Genomic DNA, 18997 nt, shown 5'->3' with positions numbered 1-18997 from the left:
ACCAGTCATTTGGTTTCAGAGGGAAGTTTAAACATATGAGAGCCATTGGGGTAGAGTTGTTCAAGGATCAAGACATGAACTTGAGAGGTTCATGTTCAAATTTACACTAGCCATAGGGCCGACTGAGTGACTTTGGGCCAGTTACTATCTCATAGTTTACACTACTTCCCATGGTTAAGGGGGGGGGGATGGGAGGGGAATTATGGGAGCTGCCTATGCTTTTGCAACTTGTTTTTATTGCAGCACCCTAAACAGTATGATTAAATGCTCCCCACTTCCCTGAGCAGTGGTTTCCTGTAATTAAGAAGAGCACTGAAAACTTGTGTTGTCTTTGTTTACAAATACTGTATACAAGTTGGAGCCAAATGGAAGAAAGGTTCCTTAAAGCAGCCAGAATAACCACTGATGCCATTTCAGATTCTCATAGATGGAGAAAGAGGACACAAAATAGACTCCAGTACTAGCTGGCTCTTAAGAAAAGCATTATTCCTCAATGTCACATTATATGAAGTTAAAGAGAAACATCATTCTTCATAGATACTAAGCCTGCAGATAAAGCAATATAACTGGTATGGTCAAAGATCCTAAGCTTCTCTTGCTACGCACTGAAAAGAGTTTTTTTCCTAATATTTTTCCACTTCCCTGCTGGAATACAGAATGACTCTGTATATTTATTAAATACTATTTTCCTTTGCCATATGTATTTTATTATAAATTTGTTGGATGCAGGGACGCGGACTTATAAAAAATATTGGGGGGGCCTGGGAAAGCTCATGAATAATAAATAAGCTCATGAATATGCAAATAAAGTGGCGCCGCCTCCTCGTGAGCGAATAGGGGAGAGCGTGCTGCGCCTATTAATCAGCTCCAAAGGAAATTGGGTGGAGCTTTTGCTCGGGAGGGAGGGCAGGAGGCATGCAGCCCGCCCCTCCCTGTGCATTTTGGGCTGGGGGAGGGGCGGCGATGGCGCTCTGCTGGAGGGGCGCCGGAGATTATTGGGGGGGCGGAGCCCCCCCAAATGAATTTTTGAGGGGGCTCGGGCCCCCTCAAGCCCCATGGAGTCGGCGCCTATGGTTGGATGTGCAGTATCTTCTTCTGTGTAGGATCTGTTGTTCTAGTGTGAAAGCTAAACATGGCTTGTTGTTCTCTTTTATTTCTCCAAATGTTCATTGCCTCTTATTCTGAATTGATCTGAGTGATTGCATTTTTATTCCACCCTTCCTCCAAGGAAATAGATGCCACCTCACTTCCTGAAAACAACTTGCGAGATACATTAGACCAAAAGATCATAAGCAATTGAGCTCACGCAGCAAGTTTTGTGGCTGACTGCAGGTTTGCCTCCCTGTTCATCATCCATTACTCTAAGCATTGCATCACACTGACTGGTTGGCCTGGAGCCAAACAGGAAAAGGAGGAAAAGAGGGAAGAATGTGTCAGAACAAAAAACCAAATTGTCATGTTCTAATCTGATGCCTGATCTCATGGAGGCCAGGCTGTTCACAAGTTACAGGACCACGGATAGCTCCAAGTAAATTACCTGCCCTAGCAAAAGTTGGGAGCAGACTGATATCCTTTAAACTTCTGGGCTCATCCAGACTTCTACTTGCACCGCTTTCCCCCAGGGAAACCTGATCTTTACCACTGGGTTTTCCACGGATTGACGTTTGCTCCAAAAGTTGCTCGGACCCATGCTTTCTCCATGGAAGTGTGGAGGAGCCCTCTGTCGACTTCCTCTAGGATCCACTCGCTTGCGGAGAACTTCAGAACTTTAAAGGGCAAATCCTCTGGCCTCAAGACTGCTACTCCTTCTTCATTCCATAGCACTCCCTGTGCTGCTAGACTGGTGAAGTGTAGTGGGAGGCATCTGATTCTTCAGGGGAAGATGCCCACCAAGGTCCCTACAGACCCTAATGGTCCAGAGGTTCTTCTGGAGACCCCTGTTCAACAGCCTCAGTTACAATGGTCTCTTGGTATCTGGCAGCCAGCTTAGAACCCTGAACTTCATCTGACTCCTCAGCTGGTGCCTCTGCAGCCTCCAGTTATGTGTGTGGATTACTGCTAGATTCAGGAGCCGTGACAAAAGTAACTTCTTCAAAGAGCAAATAATTAAGCTGTGAAATTCAGTGCCACCAGATGGCTCTAAAAGGGGATTAGACACTTGTGGGGGATAAAGCTTCTAGACAAGGTGGCTACTGCCTCCAGGTATTGGAGGCAGAGAATGCCTTTGGATATAAGGCGCTGAGAATCATGGGGGAGGGGTGGCATTGTTGCACTCATGGGTCTTAAGCACAGTGGCATCTTAATAGGCTTCTGGCCACCCAGGATACACTGATGGGCACATCTAATCACATGGAAAGTCCCATTGTTTACAGTATAACACTCCTTTGTCTTTTCTTTTCAATTATTAATTTGTTGCATATACATTACATCTCCCTGTTTTATTATTTATTGGTCACCTAAAACTGGTGGGAAATTTAAAGTGGCTGCTTCATTTCATCTTTTGAAACGAATCATCAGTTATGGTCAGTCATCATGCCCCAGTACAATAAGAATACTTAAATTTCTGTAATATCCAATGACAATCGAAAACCCTGTTCAACTGATTTTTAAATACAGTAATGTGTTTTGAAGGCGGCTTTTAGGCAGGGAGGGAAGAGAAACGCTGGATAAACCAAAGGAATTGCTCCATACTGCCAGTCACAGATAACAGGCCTGTTTCATTCAGCTTTTTGGTGTATCTGTTTATCAAGGGCAAGAGAAGCTTACATGAGTGATTTAATGAGCATTCATCATGATTTGTGAGATTAGACAACGTTGCATCAAGCATTATCCCACAGTTTTCAGTGCACACTCCCTTTTCAGAAAAAGTCTTACCTTTTGGGAAAGAGGCTTTGTTGCACAAGGGCTCAAAATCAGCTTTAATTGTGCAGCCTGAATTTGCCGGGATGGGTCTGGATCCCACCCCAAAGTAATGGCAGTCTGGAAGTGCTCTAAAAATCATGGCCACACCATCTGGCATGGAAAAAAGAGGCCCTTTATCTCACAAAGGTCAAGCATATACTGTATCCAGTCAGTTTAATAATCCACAGAATGACATTGTGCTGTACATATTAATTTGCATTAAAATGTATAGCACAATGTCATTATATGGGTTAATTATCATGGCACAAGCAATATTTTGGGGGGTTTTAAAGTAAATTGTTTAGTTGGTGTACCTTTAAGGACTCACACTAACTTGTTTGTTAAAAAAAATCTCTATGCTCTAGTACTGACCCCTTGGGTCCTTTTTGTTCACTGTTGTCAGAAGTTACAGCCCAGTTACAGGAAAAGCAGAAGCAAGTCCTACTGTATTCAATGGGCTGCCCACAAATGAGGCTGCAGATCTTTGTGTCTGTTAATGGATACATGTTGCTTTAAATCAATTTTCACTGCGCCTAAATCTATGGCTTTTGTGCACCCCTCTATAATATCAGCCTCTTGCCTTCTCCCCCGTCCATGTTCAAGCACAGGAGCTGACATCGAGAGACCTCCAAGGTAAGCCTAAGGAGATCGAATTACCAGTGAGAGGAGGACAGCTCCGCGGAGAGAGCAGAAGGGATCCCTTTTCTTGGCCAGGGTTTCGCCTAGTATTCAGAGAAAGTGACAGATGGGAAGGCAGGCAGGCGGGGGGGGGGAGGGAAGGAGGGAGGGAGGGCTCACGCGGCGGCGGCGGGGGCGGGGCATCCCCGGCTTTAGCAATTAATCGGTGCTCCCGGAGAGCTGGAAGGCACTGCAGTCTATGCCTTGCGTCGGGGGCATCAATCATTCAACCGGCGCGCGGCACCGAGGGCGCAGTTGGGAAAGGGGAAACTTTCCCCGCAGATGATTTAAGAAACCGAAGCCGCGGCGAAAGCGGGTGGGGAGTCTGGCTGAGCTATAGAAATTGACCCAGGCGTGCCTGGCCGGGCTTGAATTACCGCGGCGATGCGCCTGCCGTTTCTCCCTGCAGGAGCTGCTGCGCGTTGGCTGGGGGCGAGCGAGGCTGCTGCTGCTGCTCCTGCCTGCCTCCTGCCCTTGCTGCAATGAATGATGCGGGAAGAGGAGGAGGAGGAGGAGGCGGTGGCCGCCGGCGCTGCTCGGGCGAAGCACAAATCCACCGCAACTCCTCCAGTAGCAGCAGCAGCAGCAGCAGCAAGGAAAGCGGCTTTGCCTTGGTGAGCTTACATCACAATCCCGGCTCGGGCTGCTGTTTCTCGAAGCGGCACGCAGCAGCCGGCGGCCGGCCTCTCCTCCAGCCCCACGCCGGGGAGCCGTCGAGGGAGGAGGGCGCCGGGATGCCCGCGGGCGGCGGATCCGACGAGGGCCAGGCGCCCCCTGGAGCCGCGCCGTCGCCCAAGCCTGCCCGCTCCCTGGGCCGGCCGCCGCCTGGTCGGGAAGGCGGCCCCGGCCCGCTGCTGCGCTGGGACGAGGTCCCCGACGACTTCGTGGAGTGCTTCATCCTGTCGGGCTACCGGCGCCTGCACTGCACGGCGCAGGAGTGCCTGGCGTCGGTGCTGCAGCCCACCAACGAGACGCTCAACTTCTGGACGCACTTCGTGCCGCTGCTGCTCTTCGCCGCCAAGTTCTGCCGCCTGCTGCTGCTGCGCGGCGCCGGCGACGTGCCCTTCCACCACCCGGCGCTGCTGCCGCTCTGGTGCTACGCGTCGGGCGTGCTGCTCACCTTCGCCATGAGCTGCACGGCCCATGTGTTCAGCTGCCTGTCGCTGCGCCTGCGCGCCGCCTTCTTCTACTTGGACTACGCCTCCATCAGCTACTACGGCTTCGCCAGCACCGTGGCCTACTACTACTACCTGCTGCCGGGCCTCAGCCTGCTGGAGCCCCGCGCGCTCAGCCGCTACCTGCAGCAGCGCCTGGGCTGGCACGTGGACTGCAGCGCGCCGCTGGCCGCCTACAGCGCGCTGGTGCTGCCCGTGGCCTTCGCGCTGGCCGTGGCCTGCACCGTGGCCTGCTGCAAGAGCCGCTCCGAGTTTTGCGCCTACCCCTTCGCCATCCGCACCTTCGTCTTCGTCATGCCGCTCAGCATGGCCTGCCCCATCATGCTGGAGAGCCTCCTCTTCGACCTGCAGGGCCACAACCCCACGCTCTTCGTCCACTTCTACCGCCGCTACTTCTGGCTGCTGGTGGCCGCCTTCTTCAACGTCAGCAAGATCCCCGAGCGCATCCAGCCGGGCCTCTTCGACATCATCGGCCACAGCCACCAGCTCTTCCACATCTTCACCTTCCTCAGCATCTACGACCAGCTCTTCTACGTCGAGGAAGGCCTGCAGCAGTTCCTGCAAGGGCACGCGCCCGCCTCGCCCACCTTCGCGGGCACGGTGGGCTACATGCTGCTCTTGATACTGTGCCTGGGCCTGGTCATCAGGAGGTTTCTCAACGTCCCGGAAGCCTGCAAACACGATTGAGGTAGCCTCCCCTTACGGTTTCTGTTGCAGGTCTCCATTTAAATCGCCCGGAGGGTATGTTTTTTTTAAAAAAAAATATTTTATTTTGCTGGCTTGCCGCAGAAAAAACTCAAGGAGGTTGACTCTCTAAGAAGCCCTGGTACCTTTCAGAGAAAGGTGCTAAGAAGAGCACTGAATTCGTCCAAATCAAGCACTGAACTCCTTAGGGGAAAATGAACACTTCTGTTTCTCTGGAAACAAATTTAGATTTTAGGAAAAGGCGTTCGAGCCGCATCACTGTATACAACTTACTCTTATTTATTGCTGCTTAGGATACAAAGAAAAGCCATTTAGGACCCTTTCTTGAACTCTCCTACAATTTGATCCTCAGTAAATTTTTTGAAAGCAAGCCGCACCGTCTTACTTTCAACTAATGTGCCTAGGATCAAGGTTTCAGGGGAACAATATGCATGGACCATATGAATGCTATCTACTGATTTCAGACTGTCTAGGAGATGTTATTTCAATTAGCAATATATGCTAGGCCTGCACTGATGAACTGTTGAGATTTAAAATCAGATAATGCACATGATGCACTCAAGGATGTGTGTGTGCATTTTCTCTTAAAGTGTTTTGAAGTCATATGCACTGGAACTTGGTTTTCAACACAAGCAGATTGAGTTCTGTTTCTTTTTGCATTAACTTGCCTTGGCCCCAAGGCAAATGCAGTACTTAAAACTTCTGTATAGAAATACCTTTAAGTAACTGTGAACTATAGTGGAACTGGGTTATAATTTGATCAGAAGCTGTTGGTTAAACTGTGAGAAACAAAAGGTGAGCAGGGAACATAGCCAGCCCAACCTCTACACATAAAACCCGCCCCTTGCAAAATGCTTTATACAGTCGTACCTTTATACAGAATGCCTTGTGAGTCGAATGTTTTGGCTCCTGAACGATCGAAACTCGGAAGTGACTGTTTCAAACGTTCTTTTGGAAGCCGAAAATCCGATGGGGCTTCCCTGGCTTCCGATTGGCTGCAAGAGCTTCCTGCAGCCAATCAGAAGCCTCACTTCGGTTTTCGAATGTTTTGGAAGTCGAACGGACTTCCGGAACGGATTCCATTTGACTTCCAAGGTACAACTGTACTCTGGTTCTGGTGCCCATTTACAAAATATGCATGTCTTGACAGTTGTGAAGGGTGCACATTTATATAAATGGCACGTAAGCTGAAAGTATAGCTGAAGGAGTTGTTCACTTTAGAACTAACATAGTTTCAGAACATCCTAGAAAAAGTAGCACTAAATACAGGACCAAATCACCAGTGAGTTTATTAACGTGTCAGAATATGATTGCACTATTAGTTATCCTGGCATAACAGCCACAGAACAAACTTTCTGATTTACATACATACATACATACATACATACCCGGGGGGGGGGGTATGGCAGAGTTGAGCTGAAAGAGAGCTTTACAACAATCCAATGGCAAGTTCTTTTATCACCTCCTGTGCTGTATGATAGTGGCAGGGTTGTTACAGCTCTTGGTCAAGTTTACAGTTTCATAGAAAAATATGTGGATGTCCCAGGATAGATGACAAGGAAGTGTTCATGAAAGATGCTGAAAATTTTATGTTCACGTTGATAGCAACTGTTATCTCAGGACTATAACTCGGGGGGGGGGGGACTACTTCTGAATTTTGATTGTGTAAACAAATCATCGGTAAAACTTATGAAAATAAAAGCTCAGAGGCACAGAGAGAAAATCCGCAACTGTACTGTTTCAGGAGAGTTGTGGAAGTAAACAAAGCACTGGTCCATGATTCCTATTCCAAGAAGAAAAACCAGCATTTAGAAACCTACAATAATAAGCTTTTATGGCCTAGAACCCATTTCATCAGGTGCATGAAGTGTTTCCTCAGTTGGAATATCACACACACACACACACACACACACACACACACACACACACACAAACACACAAACTGGGGGCAGTGATGGGATCATAAGCAGCACAGCAAAGAACAACCTGAACTGTGGGCAAGACATGCTGTGCCATTTCTGTGCAAACTCAGCACAGTGACCACTCACAATGCCAGTAATTGATTATAATCTTAGCTTTCCTGTGCTAATTTGAATACCCATAGTGTTGGAGAGAACCTTGGGTACAGTCAAGCCCTAAATGAATAAAATCAGACTCCTACAAGCAATTATAGCTTGGCAGTTTTACACCGGGGGCTCCTATTGAAGTTGTTCTGTTCATCAGCTGTCTGTTCATCAACAGCGGTGTCATGGGTGATTTATTTATTTGTTTGTTTATGCTTTTGATCATTGTGATTCTCAAAGAACGGATACAGTTTTAAAACATTAACAGCACAACTACAATCGTAAAAGTGAGGAACAATTAAACAACTAAGCCAAACAAATAACAAAACACTTGTCTAAAGAGGAAGGTCCTAATTGCCTGCTTAAAGGAGGCAAGCTTCCAGAAGAGAGGATTGGAATGTTCTCTCCCTGGTTTGTGAGCTTCCCCGTTTTTTGTGTGTCAGATTTGTGTCTGTTCCAGTTTGTCCCAGGTAGACAGCAAAAAGAAATTGTTTGCAGGTCACTGCATATACCCAGTTCAGAGAGGAGCAGGTGAATGAGTCCCTGACAGAGTGGCCTTGTGTGATGTTGTTACCTTCTTGTTGGGTAATGTTATATTGTGTAATGTTATTACCTTAAATTGATATAGTCTAGGTTTGTTGCAGAGTCTGGTTCCTCAGGTGTGTGTCTCACTAGTTGTCCTGTTGCTGGTAAGGGAACTCTTAAGAGATCAAACCAGCCACAGGACCTATGAAAAGGAATATCATTGTCCGAAGTGGTCATCCATCATCTTGCAGGCCTTTGGGTAGAGGCCTCTCCTTGCTTACAAACAAACACCCTTTTGCTGTCTTGCCTAACCCAAACAGGTCAGTCTTTGCCCAAAGTCTGTGTACATCAGACATTAAAAAGAAAACAGCAGAACATTTCACTCTCCCAGAACACACTGCTGCTTACAGGAAAATCACTGCACTCCAAAACCAAAAAACTTTCCAAGGGAGGTTCCAGCACGGAAATGCCAAATTTGAATATACAAGCAGTTTGAATCAATTATTTTAAGAGTCAAATTGGAAACAAATCTTTCTCTTCCACTCTGGGCTTTGAATTAGCATAGCAAAGCACAGAGCATTACTGCAGTTGGGAGTGGTCACCGTGCTTATTTTGCATACACCTGAGCTTTTCATGGAAACATTACTGACTGTTGAATTTCATGGCCTTTGGGCTCCACTGTTTACTATTTTGCACCCTCTATACCTCTGGGTATGACTGTAGAAAAATCTACCAACTGAAGATACCTCTTTGTGTGTGTGATGATGGGTTCCAGTTCACAAAACCTTATGCTACAATATACCTGTTAGTCTTTTTGATGCCACAATACTAAATGATTTTTATTTTTTACTATAATGAACTAGCACAGCTACCCCTCTGTGATCCATAATCCTACATAAGAACATAAAAAAGCCCTGCTGGATCAGGCCAAAGGCCCATCTAGTCCACTGTCCCATTCTCTTGATGGTCAACTAGATCCCTATGGGATGCACAACAACACTCTCTCCCCTCTTGTAATTTCCACCAACTCATATTCAGACTCCCATATTGACAACATAGCCATTTTGGTTAGTAGGCACTAATAAGAAGCCTTATCATGTAGTGGTGGCCTTGAATTTCGATAGCAGAAACAACACGTATTGTGGGTTGGCCTAAATTGAATACTTGAAAATGTAAGGAAAACATCAGGATCAACTTGGAAGAGTGAACTATTTGTCAGGAACTTAGGTGAAGTAAAATTGTCATTCTATACTCTTTCTCTGTTCCTCTGCTATTTCCTAATTCAACATTGTGCAGTCATAGATGGGCATTAAGAGTCACCTAATTTCAGGATAATCTGAAGGTGGGTTTTTTTAGGTGACTCTGTTTTTTTCAGTTTCCTGTTAGATGTATTGATAAAGAGCACCCCCACCCCCTTAATGAATAAATTCTAGAGCAGTTCAGGGTATTTCAATTCAAAAGTTGTTCTGTGATGAACAGTTGCTTTTATTCTTGACCAGACATTCTGTCAGTACTCATATCATTTTAAGGCTGTAAGCAAGGCAGTATTTTTTCCAGAGGGGGAGATAACATAATCCGAGCAAATCGTGACAATAATTGTCATGACATAGTGGTATGGTACTATATAATGCAAGGATATTATACTAGGAAGTTTAGGTGGCAAACCATTGGTTTTCTCCACTGGAAATAAATGGTATCATTTGTTAGTGGATTGTTCCTGGTTTGATTTGAAACATAGGTACTCTTCTCTTAGATCATCAAATCACAGATAAGACTAGAACACTGAGGCCCTCCCATGCAGATAGAATGGTTGGGTTCTGCTTAATAAGCCAAGATGAACAATTTTTTTGCCTACGCCTGCGGCAGAGCAAGCAAACAAACCAGGAACTCTTTGGCCAACCATAGTTTCCCATTTAATCCAAACTGGGAAGCTATGGTTGCCAGCTTCCAGGATATTAAACCATAATTTGAAGTTGGTTTAATATCCTGACTTGTTCTACAGCGATTAATCATTGTTTTCAGGTTTGGGCAAAATGGGAAACTATGAATAATTACAAAATGGGAAACTATGAATAATTACAGGGCTCCTGGTTTAGTTGTGTGTCATGAAAAGCTAGGAGCAGAGCGGCTGTGTGAGGGGAGGGGAAAGGATCATTCATATTGTGGATAACTGAACTGAGATTTATTTATATAAATTTATATTTGTTTATTAAATTGTATACTGCCCTTCATCTGAAGATCACAGGGTGGTTCACAACGTAAAAATACAAAATCAGAACACAAATACATAATAAAACAAGAACACAGAAATCAATAACCTTTCTCCCATAAACACATTTAAAAGGCCATAGAATGTTTAATCAGCCAAAGGCCTATTTATAAAGAAACATTTTCGCCTGGTGACTGAATGATTATCAGCACTGGATTAATCCTTAACCATGGTTATGTTTTACTTAACCATGGCTAACTGTTACATTTTAATACATTAGGTTTTTTTTATATAAAAAAATTAAATGTGCATATATATATTCCACTCTTCAACTCCAATGAAGTTTCTAGAGCAGCTAACAGAGAGCACCACCAACTATTGAAAATTACAGTCATCACATTAAAACAACAAATAGCAGGCCATGAGTTGAATGACAGGTGTTAAAACTGATTTAAAACACCAAGCCCAGTAAGATAACACAGGTATCAGTACAATTATAAATTAAGTATCGGCCACAAACTAGAATGTGAAACCTTAGTTTGGTACACATTTTGTGGTCTTAACCTTCATTAGTCTCAATTATGGCTAGGCACTATGTAAAAAGAAAAAAAGGGCCTGGCTGGGGAAATATATGTTTATTGCACAATATGCAGTATATCAACATTTTGTTTCTCTTTAGCTAAGTCTGCCCAGCCTGTGACTTTGTATAGTTTCATACGCTTCTCTTCTCCAAATGAGGAGCAGCTGCAGGTTTTAACCTTTTATCGTTTTCTGCACATATTCCACGTATACAGCACAGTGAATCTGACATGGGCTTGCTAAAAATAAATGTTGTTGTTGGGGTGAAATTCATCCAGAACAACATAATTGTTTTAATGATTTGCCCCCAAAATGACTCACCCAGCCTTCAAAATAAATAATTTATCCGAAGCATTTCTCCAGGAGAGGCCATTAGAGCATCGAGTTCGGCAATTAAGAAATGCACTGGAAAATGGAAAAGTCAAGGAGTTAACACTCTCACTGCTATGAGAAACCTCAGAGTCCAATTTAAATCTGAAAAGAGGTTTATACCGTATAATGAGTGGCGGGCGGGTTTTTTGTTTTGCTTTTTGTGCTTACTAGTTACGTCGTCAGGGGCATCCTGCAAAGCAATGTCAGAAAGGCCGTGGCGAACGGTAAAAATACATTTGATATTTAGACCATGTGATGGCTTCTATATATATCTCAATTACAGATAAAAGCTTATGGTGCTGATATGGTGTTAGCTGTTCTTACAGCTACTTACTTTACTACTCTTTCCACCTAGAGACCTAACAACCTTTTTCCTAGTCGGGAGTCGTTCCATGATCCATGGATATGAAGCATGCTAACCATCCTAAGTCCACCTAAGGAGTCAGTTGTTACTTGTGGTTGCTTATATGTCTTTTACTGGATCTATCAGAAGGCAAATATTTGTTTAGAAATCTTTATCTACCGCCCTTCACCCCATTTGAATTTCAGGGCGGTGTAAACCCAATTTATATCATAACAAGAAATAATAAGACAGCCAATAAAGTAGATCACGTTAGAGCACCGTTTTTTAACTGAAAATCATTGCTAAGGCTATCTGTGCTTCAGATATCGATTGCCGCATTTCTATGCAGGATTTCTAGGGTGCAAGTATTTGAATGTTTGGTTTTAGCCCTGTTGAAGGGCACACCTATAGCAAAGGCGGCATAGTTTGCTAATTGATGGTTTATTGTCCATAAATATGGGGAGAAAGCTATAATATGAAGGTCCATCATTTTCTTTTTAAGTCAGTGGCAAAAGCTATGCTACGTTATTTGTGAGCAAGAGGCAACTCCAGATAGGTATGAGGGCACGACGCCATTCATTATATCCGTAGACATATTCTATGTCCAGACACCAACTCTGCTGCTGAGGGCTGTTTAGGGAAGAGATTTGTACAAAGCTTTGAATATTTCTTCCTTTCTGTAATGTGTCTGGATTCAACGCCTTTCTCTAAAACATTGTAGGGGAATGGGATGGCCATTGTTCATTGGTATTTGAGCAATGGACCCCCTTTATGGAAGATTCCCTAACAGACCAGGGGTAGGAATTCTCAGATCCAGGGACCAGCCCTACAAGCCTATTCAGGCCTCAGGGCTCTGCCCCCAGGCTACTCCTCTTCCCTGACACACCTCCTCTTCCCAGGCCACACCCCTTACTAGCTCTGCTTCACACTAGCCTCAGGTATTTTTGCTGGAATGTGATCTTGAACTCTGATCATGACCCCTTTTTTGTCTGGATGGAAGATAGAAAGGTGTATGAGTGTGGAAACTAGCCTACTGCATAAACTTAAAATTTACAGTTGCTGCCCTGCCCACTTTTGCCTCTGGGCTGGCATGAGGCCCCTGGATGGTTTCCCAGAACAGAATGTGGCCCTCAAGCCATACAAGGCTTACAAACTATGTTTCGTAAAATAGTGCACCAGTGGATGTTATCCTGAAAGCATCTTTATACACACTTATAAAGGGCAGGTGCTTTGCATACCAAGGGAAACCTGCTGGCTTTGGCAAAACATTTTGTTTGAGAGTTTATGTGATATATATGCCACAAAACATAGTGATTTCTATAGAGAACATAATGTTTCCAGTTGCTGCAGAACATGTTCCAGTTCTCAGTTTGTTTATTTTTCATCCCAAGTTGACCATACTAGATATTATAGAATGTCTGAAAGTGCGGCCTGGAGTACATTCATTTGTATGCCAGTTGTACCTACCTAAGAGTGCAGCTAAAAGTACACTTCAAAGCATTTGTTCACCATCATTATTATTCATTAAATTTGTATACCGCTGTATACCCATAGGTCTCAGGGTGGTTCACAACACATTTATTCAGAATTAGATTCCTTGAAATCAATGGGGTTTGCTTCTGAGCGAGAACATCAAGGATTATTGTGGCACCTTAAAGACTAACAAATTTATTACGGCATAAATTTTCAAGGGCCGCAGTCCATTTCATCAGCTGCACTTTTTCAAAAAAAGGTATCCTTAGGACTGGCATCAAAATATTCATCCCTTTCTGAGGCTAACATTTTCAAGTTGAGAGGCCACAGAAAAGGTTGTGAATCCACAACTCTCCATGTTTAATATGTAGAAATGGAGCAGGCAGACCAAAAATGTTACCATTCTGCCTTACTCATTCTGAGCTTATTTGAACTTATTTTCTCATGTTCAGACTCCCACCTAGTTAGCCATTCCAACAGAACTGTAACTTGACTATTTTCTGTGTTTGAATCAGTAGAAGCCATCTTAGTATAGTATTCCTCCGGGCAAAATTGTACGGGGACGTTGTGCTTTGAAACTAGCTAAAATCATTTGGTTGTTGTCCGCATGCCTTACAGCAGGATGTTGTTGGGTGACTCCAACTCCCATCAGCCCCAGCCAATGTGGCTAGTGGTCAGGGACAATGGGAATTGTAGTCCAACAATATCTGGAGGATCCCAGGCTGCACACCCCTGCCTTACAAGCAAGGCATCATGCACACAGTAATTGCCCAATTATGCACGTTACAGTTTCCTGCTTAAGTTGTTGGAGCACAGAGCTGAGAATTAAAGTTGCACCTGGATTCTAATTCCAGTTTGGTTGCCAGCAGTCAGTATAGTCATTCACAAGTTTTTCATAAGAAGAAATGGTGGTCTCTTCCAACTCTATGATTCTATGATTCTATGTAATTAAGAACTTCACCATAAACACTTGGGACACAATCTGGTTCAACCATGGGCAGAAAGCAGGACAGAGAGCCTGGAGCCCTCCAGGTGTTGTTAGAATGCAACACCCATCCGCTTCTGCCAGCATGGCTAATGGTCAGAGATGATGGGAGTTGTCGTCCAACAAGGTCAGGAAGGCCACAGGTTCCTAATTCTTGGTGTAGAGGCTTGTAAGTCCCCGTCCTTGCCTATATTTCAGGTAGCAGACTGAAAGTTATTACAGACAATAAGAGGTCTATGGCGTTCTCTATATTGCTACTCATCCAGCTCCATTCATTGCAACTTACATCGCTGCATAATGTGCGTATGAATGTGGGGAGGGGGAAACGGGTTATTTGAGTCTTGGGTATCTTCCAGGTGCTGATGCCATGTTGGGGCCCTGTGGTTGTGGCTTTGTGGTGCAATCCAGCAAAGCTTCAGCACTTTTTAAAGTGCCGCCGATTTCAAGCACATGCTTGATTAACGCTCAGAGAAATAAACAGTATGTTGTAGTGCTTAACTTTGTCTAGATTGCTCACTTTTTTGAAATGCAGTTTTGTTGTCCTCACTGGGGAATTAAGACCCCCCAAAAAAATTAAGTTCCATTGATTGTGCATAGGAATGAACCATTTAGTCAACAGGATTATGCCAGACATGTATTCAGTCATCCTTCTCTGTTACTCCACCTATAAAATGGGGATTATTTGCTTAACTACCTCATCAGAAATGTTTATTAGTAACTGTCTTCGAAACACTTTGAAAGCAATGCAGAAAGAACTAATGGAGTGTTTGACACTAAGAGTGTTGTTTACTTCTGGTGGTTCATTTTCTCATCTGTAGAAGAAGCATTTATGCCTGTAAGATTTAAACAAACAAACAAACATTTGCAAACCCTTCCACTTGTGGTTCAGTTTCTGTTTCAAAAATTCAGAAATGATCTTGGGAGTAAACCTTATTGAATTCAATGGGACCTAGTTCTGAGTAGACAGGGTTAGGATTGCACTGCAAATTCTCATTGTCTTTACCAAAATGCCTTACCCGGGTATGGTGTGAACAGCAAAGTGTCTTCACAACAGAATACAGAATTGCAAGAGAGCGGTAAAGCAAACATGTTTCTTTTGAAAATATTTATTGCTTTGCTCAGAATTTACCGTTAGTACATGCTTAGAAAAAAGTCACCGTCTGTCCTGCCGTCTGCCAGTGAAAATAAATGGGGAAAATTCTCATTGGTTTTATATTGTTGTATTTGTTTTGATGCAACGCTGGTACAGTGTTGTTTCACCTTTCAGAGTGAAACACAAGGTACAGTTACACACTGAAATGACTGCAGTGTTCCCCAGATGTAATAATGTTACTTCAGAGAAAATTATTCACAGTCCAGTGGGGCTGACTCCCCACAAAATTGTAGCTTCAAAGACTCTATCCCTTTCCCAACCCTCGTGGTCCTCTTTTTGAAACTACTTTTCTGAATGGTACATCTGAGTAGGTGAGACAGACAAAATACATCTAGGGACTTACTCGATGAGTGGTGGTAATCAGATCTGGATAAATTTGAAGGGCAGTCTGTGCTTCAGCCAGTTTAAAGAGAAGAGTTTGGATTAAAGCCAGTTAATTCTCAGTAACTTCCACTGGGTATTTATATTATTCTCAGTTAATTCTCAGTAACTTCCACTGGGTATTTATATTATTTTATTCTTGGGTATTATATGTAATTTATTTTTGCTGTCTTTGGTTTTTAAAGAGCCAGGGTGTGCCTGTAAGTACTTGATCTTATAAAAATGCAGATCATGTGTTGCTTGTTGATAACAGCCTACTGAGAACTTTTCCTTCTCTGTCCTTCTGTTGGGAGCTGCCCAACATAACTTGCACAGAGTAAGAGAGATAACTCCAGCACCTATGTATTCTTTAAGGCCAATTTTATTTTCAGAAGTTGTGATATGTGTATCTCCCTGGAAAGATTGCTAATAGAGGCATAAACTGCAATCAGACTTGCTGCAGAATGGGATTTTGGTTTTTAGAGTCAATTCAGAAGTGCAACTGAATGTATTTACTTACTCATTCATTCGTTCACAATATTGATATGCTGCCCAATAACAGAGTTTTCTGGATGGCTTTTAATAACAGTAAAATGCAAGTGCAGAAAATATATATATATATAAACCAGGAGTACAAAATCAGTATAACAAATCCTCACCAAGAAATAAATTTTAGATTTTAAAATGTAAGAGTCGAAGGACTAGGAAAATAAAAGGGTCTTGGCCCAAAAGGACCACAAAGTGGGCACTAGGCAAGTCATTCTAGGGAGACCATTCCACAGCCAGGATGCAAACTGCAAAAATAGCTGTTTTCTGCTGTTGTCACCCGACGAACCCAATAATTTTGGGGAGGGGGTAAAAGAGGTGAGCCCAGATGAATATAGCTCACTTGTTTGGAAGCACTCATATGTCAGCATCTCCCTGGAAGTAGAAACTCTCCCTTCAGTGGAAATGTTAAAGTAGAAACAGCATATTTGAACAGGGTGCCTATTGCCCTGCCCTGGGTAGGCTTGAGCAATTCATTGTCGAATTTACGGAGACCTGGTGCAACATAGTTCAAAATATCAGGCACAGCGGGGGACTGTGTATCTCACTTAAAAAGAGGTTGATGTGCTGCTAATACAGGTACAGCTCATAGACATGCACACACCCAGGAGAGATGTGGCGGTTCCTCTGTTCACATAAGCAGGGACAGAGGATGCACAGCTTGCTGTTATGCTGTCTAATACCACTTCCAAGTAGTGTGTTCAGGCGAAACAAGAGCAGCCACTGAACAACTGCTTCCTTGGTGGCCTGCCATGGATTTGGGGCTATGCACCTTTTCCTTGCATGCATTCTTTCCCTCTGCCTCCTTGCAGGGTGGCAAAAAAGAGGAGGGGAGGTGTGTCCCCAGAACTGGGCCAAATAAAGTTGCACTGTGTTTTTGAGGCTGGGAAGCTGAAATAAGAGACCTTCATTCAGCCACCTTCAAGAGCCGTGGAAACTACTTATAGTCTCCCTGGTTGATGGCTGCAATGGAAAAAAAATCCTTCTCCAGTCACTTTCCAGTCTCTCTTTATCAACCTTGCAGCTCTCCTTCCATCCCTTTTCTATTACAGGAGGGAGAAGGAGATATGTGTACCGTGTCAATGTCTGTTCATTTCTGGGGGGTTCTTGTCTGATCCAATGGGCAACAATTTCCCCTTGGGCTACCAGTGAAGGAACTCCATGGTTAAAGGGCCTATATTGTACATCCCACTATGAGTTCATATTTCTGAGTTTGCTGCTGTATTTAAGAGTTTATTGAATGGAATTTGTTAGGGATATCCTTGTACCTGCTGGTGTGTTGAGCACTTGTTCTTGCCACAGGGTTTTGTTACGATGATGCCTGTGAAAATGAAGGTAGCAAAGTGCAGGCGTTTATTTTAATCTTCTGTGTTTGTTTGCTTGTTTGCTTTTTAAAGGATTTGTTCTTAAAAGTCTTGGTTGCTAATTATATTGTAAAATCAAGGTACTGTACATTTTTTGGCAGAAAGGGGGGAAGTAAAGAAATCCAAATAAAACTGTTTCTGAAATCAGCTTTTAGATCAACTTGTGAAGTTTGCTTATGAACATTATTAGATCTGCTGGACCGCAGTTCCCATTGTTTCCCATGTTACATGTAAATGATGGCCTTCACAGCTGTAACGATTCCATGCAATGTGTACATAAGTGTTCTCACTGCATTTTTACTGTCACTTAGACTCAGACTGTGATGCAATCTGGAAGATGTAATGGGTGTTAGTCACGCTCAGTGCAGACCCATTGAAATCAGTGGGACAAATCAGTCTTAGCTGATTTGAATCTCTTTGATTTCATTGTGCTCACTTTAAGCATTGCTCTCTCTGGATCTAGCCAATATGAGCAAATAAAAAGGAAAACCATACATCATTGAACTGAACAATTTTGAAACGTGTTAAGTTTCAAGAAGGCTACATTGTTGTACAGATGAGCCTTGAACGCTTTGTCAGTGGTTTCATTTCAGTAGAATCAGCCTAGCTGGTCCTACAGTGATTATATTACAAGACAAAGTTAGGGCCCTATCATTTCTTCAGTGTCAGCACAACACTGGGCACCATATTCTTAATAATAAGTCCTTAGGACATGACTATATTCAGAAACGTTCTCTTTAGCTACCATGGCTCAAGAAGATAGCAAAATCCTGATGATCATGTCATCAGGGCTTGGTTGCTTTAGGTAAAAAGGTAAGGTAAAGGACCCCTGGACAGTTAAGTCCAGTCAAAGCCAACTATGGGGTGCAACTCTCAACTCGCTTCAGGCCAAGGGAGCTGGTGTTTGTCCACAGACAGCTTTCTGGGTCATGTGGGCAACATGACTAAACTGCTTCTGGCGCAGTCGAACATCACGACGGAAGCCAGAGTGCACGGAAACACCATTTACCTTTCCACCACAGCGATACCTATTTATCTACTTGCACTGGCATGCTTTCGAACTGCTAGGTTGGCAGAAGCTGGGACAGAGCAACAGGAGCTCACCACCGTCGCACGGATTCGAACCATCAACCTTCCAATCGGCAAACCCAAGAGGCTCACTTTACACCAGAGGGTCACTGGTAAAGCATAACATTTTGCAAAATTCCGTACAGTATCATTCATCTTGTTGTGCAGAGACGTCTCTTTTCATTGTTTTGTTGCCAGTTGTTTCTTAGGAAGGATCCAACCTCCTTTTTAAGGAGTGATAAGGAGCTTGTTTTGATTTGTACCTATTATTGACAGTCATTGTGCTCAATTGACTAAACACTGGAGTCATAAGATGCCCTCCTAGGCTGTATATCAGTGCCACAGGCTTGCCAGAAGTCTGTGTCAGGAGCTTCTCCGCATCTCCTTGCAATCTCTATTGGTGTTCCTACTTGCAAAGCGCATGTAATCAGCAGGTGAGTTCTCACCTAGTTGGAAGGCAGCCTGCCATATATTCTGTTTTATGTTTGCACCTGTCTT

General features: G+C 43.8%; 1 protein-coding gene and 1 long non-coding RNA gene across 3 annotated transcripts in view; one reads left to right on the top strand and one right to left on the bottom strand.

Moving 5' to 3' along the window:
• The first annotated feature begins 1079 nt into the window (after positions 1-1079).
• Positions 1080-18997, top strand: part of PAQR9 (progestin and adipoQ receptor family member 9) — a 54503-nt gene continuing 36585 nt past the window's right edge. Inside the window, exons 1-2 of one of the 2 annotated variants that reach the window (XM_081862662.1) lie at positions 1080-5442; positions 18500-18818. In XM_081862662.1, coding sequence (XP_081718788.1) covers positions 4062-5441 — 1380 coding nt within the window. In that variant the 5' untranslated portion in view covers positions 1080-4061 and the 3' untranslated portion in view covers position 5442; positions 18500-18818. Of the gene's footprint in view, positions 5443-18499; positions 18819-18997 lie in introns of those variants that run through there. The other variant, XM_081862661.1, reaches the window with a different exon arrangement.
• On the bottom strand, positions 5512-10097 carry LOC309342365. The gene is made up of 2 exons (XR_014156728.1): positions 7375-10097; positions 5512-7333 (listed from the first exon to the last, which is right to left on the bottom strand). It is a non-coding gene; the product is annotated as an uncharacterized lncRNA (long non-coding RNA).

The sequence above is a fragment of the Podarcis erhardii genome, assembly GCF_964252035.2.
Source record: "Podarcis erhardii genome assembly, chromosome: 5".
NCBI classification, from domain to species: domain Eukaryota; kingdom Metazoa; phylum Chordata; class Lepidosauria; order Squamata; family Lacertidae; genus Podarcis; species Podarcis erhardii.
This window is presented reverse-complemented; position numbering and strand designations above follow the sequence as displayed.